Source organism: Arvicola amphibius, chromosome 2, assembly GCF_903992535.2.
Source record: "Arvicola amphibius chromosome 2, mArvAmp1.2, whole genome shotgun sequence".
Classification (NCBI taxonomy): Eukaryota; Metazoa; Chordata; class Mammalia; order Rodentia; family Cricetidae; genus Arvicola; species Arvicola amphibius.
The window spans coordinates 118,800,320-118,811,889 of record NC_052048.2 but is presented as its reverse complement, the minus strand read 5'-3'; the positions used below and the strand labels follow the sequence as shown (position 1 = coordinate 118,811,889).

The 11,570-nt window shown below is 55.3% G+C and overlaps 1 protein-coding gene across 1 annotated transcript; it reads left to right on the top strand.

The window, feature by feature from the left end:
- Positions 1-464: 464 nt before the first annotated feature.
- Positions 465-9,447, top strand: Pkdcc (protein kinase domain containing, cytoplasmic). Its single transcript, XM_038320148.2, has 7 exons — positions 465-1,137; positions 5,125-5,247; positions 5,647-5,918; positions 6,514-6,593; positions 6,797-6,901; positions 8,193-8,366; positions 8,557-9,447. The coding sequence occupies exons 1-7, from the start codon at positions 499-501 to the stop codon at positions 8,640-8,642; spliced, it is 1,479 nt and encodes a 492-aa protein (XP_038176076.1). The 5' UTR covers positions 465-498; the 3' UTR covers positions 8,643-9,447.
- The last annotated feature ends 2,123 nt before the right edge of the window (positions 9,448-11,570 follow it).

The following is an 11,570-nucleotide window of genomic DNA, read 5'->3' as shown; positions in this document are numbered from 1 at the left end:
GTCCCGTTATCCCACCTCGCCTCGGGTTTGGAACCCTTGCCCGCCGCTCGCCGCCACCCCCTCCCCCGCTCCCCGGCCTGAGCTCCGGGGGCCGCGCGCTGGGCAGGGCCAGAGCCGCCTCCACGCCGCTTCCCAGGCCGGGCTGGTCGCGGGAGGAGGTCCCGCTGTCAGTCAGCGGGGAAGGCCGGCCCGGGCGGCCGGAGGGGGCGGCGCCGAGGACGGGCTCGGCCGGGCGCTGGGAGGCGCTGGCGGAGGGGCGGGCGAGCGGGGGCGGGAGAGGGGTGGCTCCGGGCCTTATAAGCGGCGGGGGCAGGGCGGGAGGGAGGCAAGTGTCAGGCCGATGTGCCGCCCGCCGGGGGCCGGGGTCGGGGCTGCCCGGGCCATGCGCGCGGGCTGGGCAGGGGGCCGGCGCGGCGCGAAGCGGAGTCGCCTCGGAGCCTGAGCCTCCCGGGGCCGGGGCCGGGGAACCGCGCGCGGCCGGCCGGGGGGAGGGGAGCGATGCGGCGCCGGCGGGCGGTCGTGGCCGCGGGTTTCTGTGCCTCCTTCCTGCTGGGCTCCGTTCTCAACGTGCTCTTTGCACCGGGCTCGGAGCCTCCGAGGCCAGGCCAGTCCCCGGGAACCTCGGCAGCCCCGGGCCCGGGCCGTCGCGGGGGCCGTGGGGAGCTAGCCCGGCAGATCCGGGCGCGCTACGAGGAGGTGCAGCGCTATTCCCGCGGGGGCCCCGGGCCGGGAGCTGGGCGGCCAGAGCGGAGGCGTCTGATGGACCTGGCTCCGGGAGGGCCGGGCCTGCAGCGTCCCCGGCCCCCGCGGGCCCGGCCCCCGCCCGACGGCGCTCCGGGCTGGCCCCCTGCTCCTGGCCCGGGCTCCCCCGGTCCGGGCCCGCGCCTGGGCTGCGCCGCTCTCCGCAACGTGTCTGGCGCGCAGTACGTGGGCTCAGGCTACACTAAGGCTGTATACCGGGTCCGCCTGCCCGGCGGCGCCGCGGTGGCGCTTAAAGCAGTGGACTTCAGCGGCCACGATCTGGGCAGCTGCGTGCGGGAGTTCGGGGCGCGAAGGGGCTGCTATCGCCTGGCGGCCCACAAACTGCTCAAGGAGATGGTGCTGCTGGAGCGGCTGCGGCACCCCAACGTGCTGCAGGTACGAGAGTGGGGTTCCGGGATGAGGGGGCTGGCTGGTCACTCTGGAAGACTCCTTGGTCTTACAGAGTTAAGTCACAAGGCGTCAAAGACTGAGTCCCGGTTGCAGCTAGGTGCAGAGCCCAGATTAGGGCACTACTGAGCATCATCACCCTGCCTGCCTCTCACCCTTTGGGTAAAACACTCTACCCAATTTACACACATCCCTTAAAGACAGAGGCAAGGGCAGGAAGGACCCCAAACTGGTAGTAGGGCAGTGAGTAAGGAGTTATGACCACATACGACCCTGCCGCTGGCTAAAGCTGACGGTTGAACACTAGAGTATTCTCTCAAGTCATAGTGACTCAAGCCCAGCTTCAATCAGCTCCCAGCTGCAGTAATAGGATCCCCCATATTGGCAGAGGCTGAACCCCACTTCTTTCAAGATCCAGTAACATGTCTGCCTTTGGAGATGGTGCGGTGTGGGTGGGAAGAGCTGACCAGAGACTGACCGGTGTCTAACTTGATTCTCAGAGAGTCGCTTATTCCTCACTCTGCTCACAGGCCATTGGAAGGGATCAAGGAGGCCAGAAAATCCACAGCCTTTCCCAGAAGTGACCAGGGGCTTCCCTGGGACTTCAAGTAGGTCCAGCTGAAGCACGGGGAAGCCTCAGGGTCTTAGGCCAGAAGACTTAACTTCTGCTAGTCGGAATGCCACTCTTCTGAATGTGATTAGCCAAGAGACTAGAAGGTTCAAAAAGCCAGATCCATACCTTTCTAGTAGGAGACTCCGTTCCTGTCATTGGGGACACAGGCAGGAAGGATGAGGCCACCCACCAACCTCACCAACCCTGACCCTAATGCTGTCCCTCCAAGATTTAGAACGGGCCTTCACAATGCCAGCACTGGCCAAACACAAATCACTTCCCCTCTCCGAGGGCTCTGCCTGGTCTCTGCCTAGGGTAAGACATAGGCTCCCTTTGCATAGGTCTGAGCTGACTGACATGACTGACTGCTCTTGGCCAGATGACATAGGTGTACGCAGAGTCCCCAGCTGTGATTCCTGCCCACAACACCCACCTCACAGCCCCTCAGATTCACCGTTCTGCATGAAAAGAACTGACCAGAAACTCAGCGGCCCATCCATTTTCTCAGAAATGAGAAAGGGGCCCCAGGCCTGGAGGGAGCTGTGGGCTATATAGAAGAGTCCAGAATGCTGCTTGTACTCCTGGTGGCTCCAAGTCTCCCTAGGACATGTCTTCCCTCCACCCCCAGTCCTGGTCAGACACTTGTGACAAGCTCTGTCAAGGCCTTAGGCCCTGCATTGGTCCCAAACTGCTATCCGTTGTGTGTGTTTATGTCCAGCTGTATGGCTAACACTGACTGGGGCTTAAGGGAGCGAGCAGCTGGTTACGTGGCCATTCTCACTGGGAGGATCTTATTTTCTTTTCCTCTCCTGGGTCTTTGGGAACTTTCTGGAAACCCTGTGGTGCTAGCCAGATTCCGCAGAGGTGGAGAGGCCTGGAGTGACCTAACTGGACTTTCAGTGTTCTCTAATTGTCCAAGGCCATTTCACAGGAGAGGTTTGGCATGCAGTGGACTTTCCTGTGCCGCTGGAATTCCTACCTCACTGGCCGCACTAAGCATTTCAACAAGTGTCCAGCTAGATGCCCACCCAAACCCACAGACAGGTCCTTCTCTGTAATGTCCCCTCCAGTAATGAGGGCACCAGAGAAAGACAAGACGCTAGGAGAGAACATATTTCACCCATGCCCTCACCAGCACGGCGTCTCCTAGAATTAGTTGTGATGCCTCCAGTCTGAGCTTGAGTTAGCTCTCCTGGAACAGAAGTAAAATGGAAGTCCCTGTTATGCCTTAGAAACTGCTTTGAGGGTCAGGTCCCCACTTATTCTCTGACTCCCAGGTCATGTCCCTCTGGCTTCTTCAGTTCTGCTACCCCTGTAACCAACACAGCCTGCTGCAGGTCTTCCTGCTCAAGAGGCCTCAGAGCTGCGTGCCAGGAACTAGAGGGCACGTTGTTTTGATACCTCCTGATCATTGAAAGTTTCAAAACCGTTTGACTGTTTGCTGAGCTAGGGAGGAGCCAGAGGACTTTCTAAAGAATCCCAGGCCCTCTCTGGATAGCCTGAAGTTATGCTGTAGTCTCTGCTGGTGAACACAGGGCAGCCTCAGAGGCCCACTGTGCTCTTCCCAGCACAGGCTCTGGTCGCTAGGGGACTGCCTGGGGGGATCTAACTTGGACCCTTTTATCCTCCACACACTCTCCTCAGAGGATAGATGCCTCTGTAGTCCAGGGTCAGAGGGCACAAGAATCTTCCCTCTCCGAAGCCAATCATCCTGGGACCTCAGGCTTCAAATGGGCCCCCAGGCCTGCCTGGGCCGCAGATTTTGACCATGCTAAAGTGTTTTCCTCTTCCCCAAAGAACAAAAGATGCAACTGCAGTGTTCAGCCTCATGCTTCCTGGGGGGGGGGGGGGGCTAATGGTGTCTTTTTATTTTTTCCTGAGGAGTGTTGATTAATACCTCGTTAACAGTGCATTTAACGACCTCCGGGTGTTTAATAACCTTCAGAAGTTTCCCACAAAGGTTCAGACTGGAGCTAGAAAATGAGAACCAGGCCCCAGGGTTGCTCTCTTTACCTTCCCCAAAGCCCATCCTGAGTCTGGGGCCTCCTTGGGCTGATTGGGGGTGTGGAAGGAGGGAGAAAAAGAGGGTACCTAGGACAGCCCCTGGTCCTGCATGCCACAGCCCAAGTAACCTGGGAGACTAACACTGAGTCTAGCTTCTCTGATGGGACCGGATTGGGACTACTGGGACAAGAGTGGGTCTTTGGGACAAGCAGGGCAGCTGGGGAGGGTGAGGATGCTGACATGAGCTGCTGTGTACTGGCATATTTAGGTCGTGGGCTCCCTGGCCTCCATCTCAACCCTCTACTACAGAGAGCTTCACTTTCCCTTGTATGGCTTGGACAACCCGGCCTTTGTGCTGGTGCTCTGTAGGGTGCTGGCTGTTTGGAGCCCATTGTAAGCCAGAGCTACGCAGTGTGTTGGGAGACCTGGGAGAATGCTGATGGGGGTGTCAGTGGCAAAGGGTTTTCTCTGCGCTTTCTCCTGGCCAGCTGGGTGGTTCCAGGAGCCATGGCCAAAGTGTGCAACAACTGAACGATCATCCAGCCCCAAACAGATCTTCCCTGGGGACCGTTCTTCACTGTGTCTCCCGTTTATGTCACTATTCAGATGTGCCTCTGGGCTCCGGAAAGTTGAGATGGTAGAGACATGGGCACAGATTGGAGCAGGGGAGAGTATCAGATAATCATTTACCGGCCCGTGACCTAGGAGAGGTACCAGATTGTGGAACCGTGGTAACATCCGTTTGAATCCTAGCTCCTGTGTTTATTAGCTTTGTGACCTGTTTAAGCGACTCTCTTGAGTCAATTTCCCCACTCCAAATCAGACAAAACGATAGTAGCCACGCACCATAGGTGACTGTAAGAACTGGAAGACTGGCAAGATGGCTCAGTAGATAGCAGGGTGTGTGGAACTGTGTGCCACCAAGTCTGATGGCCTGAGCTCACTCCCTAGAACCCACACTGGAAGAAGAAAGCTGACTCCAGAAACTCGCCCTCTGACCTGAGCACACACTTGTACATACCATACACACCACAATAATAATAAGTTAAAGTTTAAAAATACGAACTTGATTGTGCACATAGTATATTTAGCACAGTGCCTGCTACATGGTGGCCTAGCCTGTCTATCTCCCTGACTAATGAGAGGCAAGAAACTTTCCACCAAACCAGAAGAAACTAAGGCTTCAGAAACAGAGGCCAAACTTCCCAAGAAACACTGTTCTCCACCGGCTGGAGCTAAAGCAAAGGGGGGGGGGGGGAAGGCCTCAAGGGCAGAGGGCGGGGACTCCTGATAGTCCAATCTTTCTCTGTCCCTGTCTCTACCCTGAGACCTAATGACCTGCCCTGGATTTCCCCCAGCTCTATGGCTACTGCTACCAGGACAGTGAGGATATCCCGGACACACTGACCACCATCACAGAGCTGGGAGCCCCCGTGGAAATGATCCAGCTGTTACAGACTTCCTGGGAAGACCGATTTCGAGTAAGCCTGTGCTTTTCATTGGGACGGTTCTCCATTAGAAGGCAGCCTCCCAGCACAGCCTAGATGACTTCTCTACCAAGGAGGGAGGAGGAGCACGGGATGGCTCAACCATGGGCTAAAGAGCAGGGCGGGGGGGGGGGGGAGAGGGAGTCAAGACAGGATCCTGGTGTTCCCTCCGGCGGAGGGGCGGAGGTGCGAGTGGGCACACTCCTGCCGCTCTCTCACTCCTAATCCATGCCATGTGCATGCTTAGTCCAGCCAAGGGTCAGCTGAAGAACAGTGACCTTTCCAAGGCCCTGACCTCATCCTTTGTGTTCTATTGGGATCTGAAAGAGAGAAAGCTAAATCTAGAGCCTGGGAGTCCAGTAGGCCTGACCCAACCTGTGTGTCTGTCTTCAGATCTGCCTCAGCCTCGGCCGCCTCCTCCACCATCTAGCCCACTCCCCTCTGGGCTCAGTCACTCTGCTTGACTTCCGCCCTCGGCAGTTTGTGCTAGTGAGCGGTGAGCTCAAGGTGACAGACCTGGATGATGCCCGCGTGGAGGAGACACCATGCTCTACTGTTGCTGACTGCATCCTCGAGTTTCCTGCCAGGAACTTCACCCTGCCCTGCTCGGCACAGGGCTGGTGTGAGGGCATGAATGAGAAACGGAACCTCTACAACGCCTACAGGTGACCACCCTACATTTTGGGACTCCAGCCAAGGAGGGGCTGGCAGGGCAAAAGCCCCATGGAGGCCGGAAGGCCAACCAGGGAGAATAACCTTGACCAGGGGAAACCACAGGGGCCCAGTCAAGAGAGAGGGTGGCTGTGGAGATAAAAATAGCTCTAAGGAGAGCAAGGTCGGAGGGGCAGCTGGAGGCTTCTTAAAATAGTGTCACATTCAGGGCCCAGGGCTGCCAGGGCTGGCACGTCCCTTCTCCACCCTAGCTCCTGACCTTTACAAAGCTTCTCATGGCTGAGAAGCCCCAACTATGGGGATACTCCACTGCTGGGGTCAGACAGAGGACAGTGTGGCCTGGAAGATGAGGAAGGGCAAAGAAAGGGGCCTCCCATCCCAGTCTGGTCCGAAGTTAGCTGTAGGCACAGCTGGGCCCAATCCCATGCCTCACTGAGTTGAGCTCCTGGGATAATGAAGACATGGCTGGTTCCTGTGTGAGGGGTCAGGCTCCCGGACCACATCGAAGTCTATACCTAGTGGAAATGAAAGGGAAGGACATGTTTCCGAAGGCTGGGCCCCTGAGCCGCTGTCCCCTCTCTTCCACAGGTTCTTCTTCACATACCTCCTGCCCCATAGTGCCCCTCCTTCCCTCCGGCCTCTGCTGGATACCATCGTCAATGCCACAGGTAAGCCTCAGGACCTGTCTGCTTCCCTTCACCTGCCACTGCCCTCTCAGACACGGGGACAAGAATGACCCTAGGCAGTGCGAAGTCTGGGACCCGTTATATTCTAAGACAACATTCTGTGGTAAAGCCCGAACAGTAACTAGCTTCCCTTGGGGAGGGCCAGGAGCCTGGGTATGCCATGACAGATGCACTGCACGTTGCAGGAGAGCTCACCTGGGGGGTGGATGAGACCCTGGCCCAGCTGGAGATGGTGCTGCATCTGTACCGGAGTGGGCAGTACCTGCAGAACTCCACAAGCAGCGGTGCCGGTGAGTGACCCCCTGGGGGACCCAGGGGCTGGGCCGATGGGGGCAGGTGTAAGAGTGAGTGACCTCCACCCATGGGGCTCATTTGGTGTCGCATAGACAGTGGAACTTTCACTTTGAAGTCCCAGCCCCAGCTGAGCTGGAACAGCTATGATTCTGCCTTTCTGTTAGTGGCTTCAAACCCCTCCATGAACCGTATGTGTGACTCACCCCTGGTGTCTCAGTTTCCTCATCCATGAATTGGGTTCAAAATAATTCACCTAGCAAAATTCTTGCGGGGATTAAATATCCTGCAAGGTGTGTAAAAGCAATTAGCACAGTTCCCATTACACAGCTGGAACACAATACACATTTGCTTCTCTTTCCTTCCTCTGCACTCCTGGGGCTCAGAGGGTAGCTGGAGGAGGGGGCGGCCTACTCTGAAACCAGCCAATAAGGTCCTTCTCCCAGGGATGGGGAGAGGTCCAGCTACTGTTACAGGCAGTGGTCCTTCTACAGAAGCCTTAGGGTTTAGCAGTGGTGGGCAGGGGGGCAAGGGGTGGGCAGCCTCGGTTTTCAAGGAGGCCTGGCCAGCCTTAGGGGTGGGGGAGCCCTCGTTAGCCCTGTAAATAAAGTTTAACGAGGTGAACAATGGCTGCCTCTGTCCCCGAGGACTCCGTTTATGGGGCCATAAATCACAGGCAACCCTGCCTGGACTTTGGTCTAGTCCCTGGCAGGAGAAGGAGGCAGGAGGGTGGGGTGGCCAGAGGCCCAGGGCTTCTGCTTTATCAGTCAGCAACTGGGACTCCCGGGGCATTGGGAAAGACCAGGCCCACTCTCAGCCTCTGGTAGAGCCTTTGCACTTGCTGAATCTCCGGGGCTCTGCACCTCAGGGGGACCTCAACCCTTCTCAAACACTTGAACCCTGAATTGTAGCATTTTGTGTTGTTCCACATGCCTCTTAACCTTCACACTCCTTTCCCGGGGTCCCAGGCCTCTCCCTGATATCAGGACCAAGTATGTCTGAATATTTAAAATGGCCCGATCTCAGAGCCCAACCTAGGCAGCTGGTATCTCTGAGTATGTGCCTTGCCCACATGGGCCCCCATACATCCTGTGATGTCTAAACTAGATACATGGCCTTAAATTGAGAGATGTGTGTGTCCTGAAATTTAAGTCTGTGCCTGGCTGTATAGCAAGCTTGAGCAGCTCTGGCTACCTTCATTTCCATTCCGGATGTGCTGGCCTACAAATGAGAGGTCCTCGGCCCTCGCCCCCAGGCTCACCATTCTCACTTTCTTCGCTCGTCCTTTAGAGTACCAGCGCATTCCAGATAGCACCATCACCCAGGGGGACTACCGCTGCTGGCCATCCTACCACCACGGCGGCTGCCTCCTGTCTGTGTTCAACCTGGCTGAGGCTGTAGATGTGTGTGAGAGCCATGCTCAGTGTCGTGCCTTTGTGGTCACCAACCAGACCACCTGGACAGGTGAGTCCGAGGGAGGAGGAGTCTCAAAGGAGTGGCTAGACTGCTCCAAAGGATGGGAAAGCCAAAGGGAAGGCAGAGATGGTGAGAGAGATGTGTGTATGAGTCCTTCAAGGTAGCCACTTTAGAGAGAGTGGCCCTGCCGCCCCGGAGACAGTTAACCAGACCTGTAACCTATCATCTTTGCCCCTAGGTCGGAAGCTGGTCTTTTTTAAGGCTGGATGGAGCCAAGTGGTCCCTGATGCCAGCAAGACCACATATGTGAAGGCGTCTGGCTGACTGATTGTGGGCTCAGCTGACCATCTGGCATATTTGCCAGCTGGACTTGCCTGCTGCGGGGGTAACTTGCACTCAAGATGTCGCGTATCACCTGGGAACCCCTGCAGACAAAACCGTCATCCCAGACCAACTGATGTGACCAGGACAAACGTGCAATATGCAAAGATGTTAAAATGTGAGTTTGCCAGCCTAGATCTGAGACTGTTGCTCCCAGCCTGGTCACTGGTTGGGAACTGACTGCCTCTCCAGAGCTCTCGGCTGCGAGCGGGGCTCAGGCTAGTCTTAACTGGGACAGTTCCATGGGCAGCCCCATCGCTGCATTCATGGTATGAGAATGTAGCCAGAACGCTGCTGCTGCTGCTGCTGCTGCTGCTGCTGCATCAGCTACAGTGGGCAGGAGCTGCATGGGGACAATCAGCCACAGAGTGTGCTCTCAGCGCAGCTCCAACAGGGGAGCTGGGGGATGGATGCTCCAAGTGAACCAGTACCTGGGAAGGCTGTCTCTGGCCTCTCCCTAGAGGTTGCTCCTAGGCCAGCCCAGGGGTCATGGGCAGTGTTGCACACGTCCACATGAGCCGAGACTAGGGTGGAAGAGCAGATTGCATTTGAGCCAGGACCTGGGATGGGGGTAGGGTCAGAGCCTTTCTGCCTCATTTGCTTTCAGTGAAAGCCACCAAGCAGCCAAAACCAGGCCCTCCCCTTCCTGGAGTTTGCATTTCCAGAAGCTTTTGTACTTCTTGTTCATTAAATTGTTTATTTTTGTAAAAAAAATCAATCAATTAATAAAATGGTGTTTCATGACAAATATTCTCCTCAGCCACGAGTTCTTCATAAGCTCTTTACTCGGGCCCAGTTATGTCTGTCGTGCATCTGACTAGGGCTGTGCGCCTAAGGGGATGATGTCTTTAAGGAGTACAGTCTCAGTGGCGAACACTGAACATGCCATGTGTGTTCTCAGACTCTTCTCCTGTGGTACCATTCTCCTGCATGAACCTCCATGTCAAATTCAGAACAAAGACATGAGGGTGGATGTCCTTCCTCAAGGAGGTTCTCATTTGAACACATTTTGACTTTCTGTACACGAAACCTTAACCCAAGAGTGTCAACCTTATAGTGGGATGCTTGCTATCTTTATTATCAACTGCTGGAGACATAATTAAGAGAGGAGGAGGTAGCCGAGCAACCTACAGGCAGTCTGGCTTTCCCTGGTGCACCCTGGATGGACATCATCACCACTGCCCACCACAAGATCATAGCACTGTTCTCTTTCAGAGCCTTTCTCTACACAGGAAGTGTGTGGAGAGATGGAAGAGTCTATAGAAGAGCCAGTTTTTATGGATTTGCAAGAGCAATCTAGCAGGAACGTGTGGATACCCAAAGCAAAACGGCAAACTCAGGGTTGGGGGAGATCCAGGTTAGTTAGAGAATGTTTCCTTTTTCCAAGTGTGACTAAGGCATAAAAATCTTTTCAAAAAGATTCAGACAGAGGTTACTGAAGGGACAGTAGATAGTTTCTCCCTCAAACTAGTGAGCTTTGCCTCAGAACCCCTTTCTGGGGGCAGAAATGGCCATGATTAGTCCTGCAAAATCGAGAGAAAACCATTTGGAGCCTGGACTGAAAATGCAATGGCTCGCCCAGAAAGGGATATTACTATCCTAAAGCAACACCTTTCTTCCCTCCAGAGGACCACCCATCTCTCCGCTCCCTGCTATGTATCGTTCTTCCCCCCCCAAAGACCAGGACCTGTTCTCTTCAGCCCCTAGACTGGTTCTACCCCATGTAGATACCCAGGAGCAGCAGGTGGAGAAAAGACAGTTAGTACTGAAGCCCCAGGTGGCATCCGAGAGGGGAAACCTGCTGGCCGCAGAGTATGGCTCTGTTTCAGAGTCAAGGAAGGGAGAAGTAACATGAACAGGCAGTGGAACTTGGTGGTTCTCTTGGAGGCTCCAAAGCCAGGCCAAGATGGGCCAGCAACCCTGGGAAAAGCCGTCTTTGTTCATTGTGTTATCTGGCTAAGATAACTTCCCTGGATTTATTTGTCTGCAAATTTTAGGTTGATAATATCGGAATAAAATGGAATGAATGAAATTCTTTCCATAAAGGTCCTAAGCATTGTTAGCCAACGGTAAGTGCTTTGATCGTCGTGGCAAACACTATCAGTAGTATATGATCAGTTAGCGGAGCACTCAATGTTTACCCATAATCTGTTCACAAGGAACTTCCAGGGCTGCTGCAGGGACCAAGGCACAGCAGACTATCCACAGTCCAGCCTGAGATGCCCACCCCACCCCCAAGCAAGCACAGCTTTTGACTAGACGAGGTGAGGCCCAGCTCCCAGGCCAGAGCCTTGGGAGTTGAGTGTGCGGCAGACAGAAAAAGACTTGGAAGAGGATTAACGTGAAAGCAGAAAATGGGATTAGGAGGCTTCGGGATAATGTGCCCACCCGCCCCCGGTTCATGACAATGGCTTCTGGCTTTCATTCCGAGGCCAGAACATGTAAAACGTGGTTGCCCCCTGCTCGCGGATCAAGAGGCAGAGAGTTGACTCTGACAAGGAGGACATTCGGATTGTTCTCAGCTGCCCTTACATGCACTTTTCCTTTAATCCTCATGGCGATCCTGGGATGGGGGTTTATCCTGAGAGCTGAAGAGCCAGGATCTAGCCTCACTTCTGTATCCAGAAGTCTGCGAGCTCCTTTCTCAGCTTAGCGGTCTTTGAAGGCTGGGGTCACCCACAGGTCCAGTGATCCACTCGCACATGCCACTCTACAGGAAAGGGACACCAGACGACAACCGTACCTTTAAGGGGCTGCTCCGTAGATGGAAAGCCAGGACTAGTTCACTGGCATCATCACACACAAGGAATGAGGATGCCCCCAAAAGGTGTCTGCTGCACAGGACCCCCAACTTCTATGCACCTCCCTCTG

Coding starts and splice junctions, on each gene's coding strand:
- Pkdcc (XM_038320148.2), top strand. CDS start 499: ATGCGGCGCCGGCGGGCGGTCGTGGCCGCGGGTTTCTGTGCCTCCTTC. Junction 1,138..5,124: donor GGCACCCCAACGTGCTGCAG/GTACGAGAGTGG, acceptor GATTTCCCCCAG/CTCTATGGCTACTGCTACCA. Junction 6,902..8,192: donor CTCCACAAGCAGCGGTGCCG/GTGAGTGACCCC, acceptor CTCGTCCTTTAG/AGTACCAGCGCATTCCAGAT.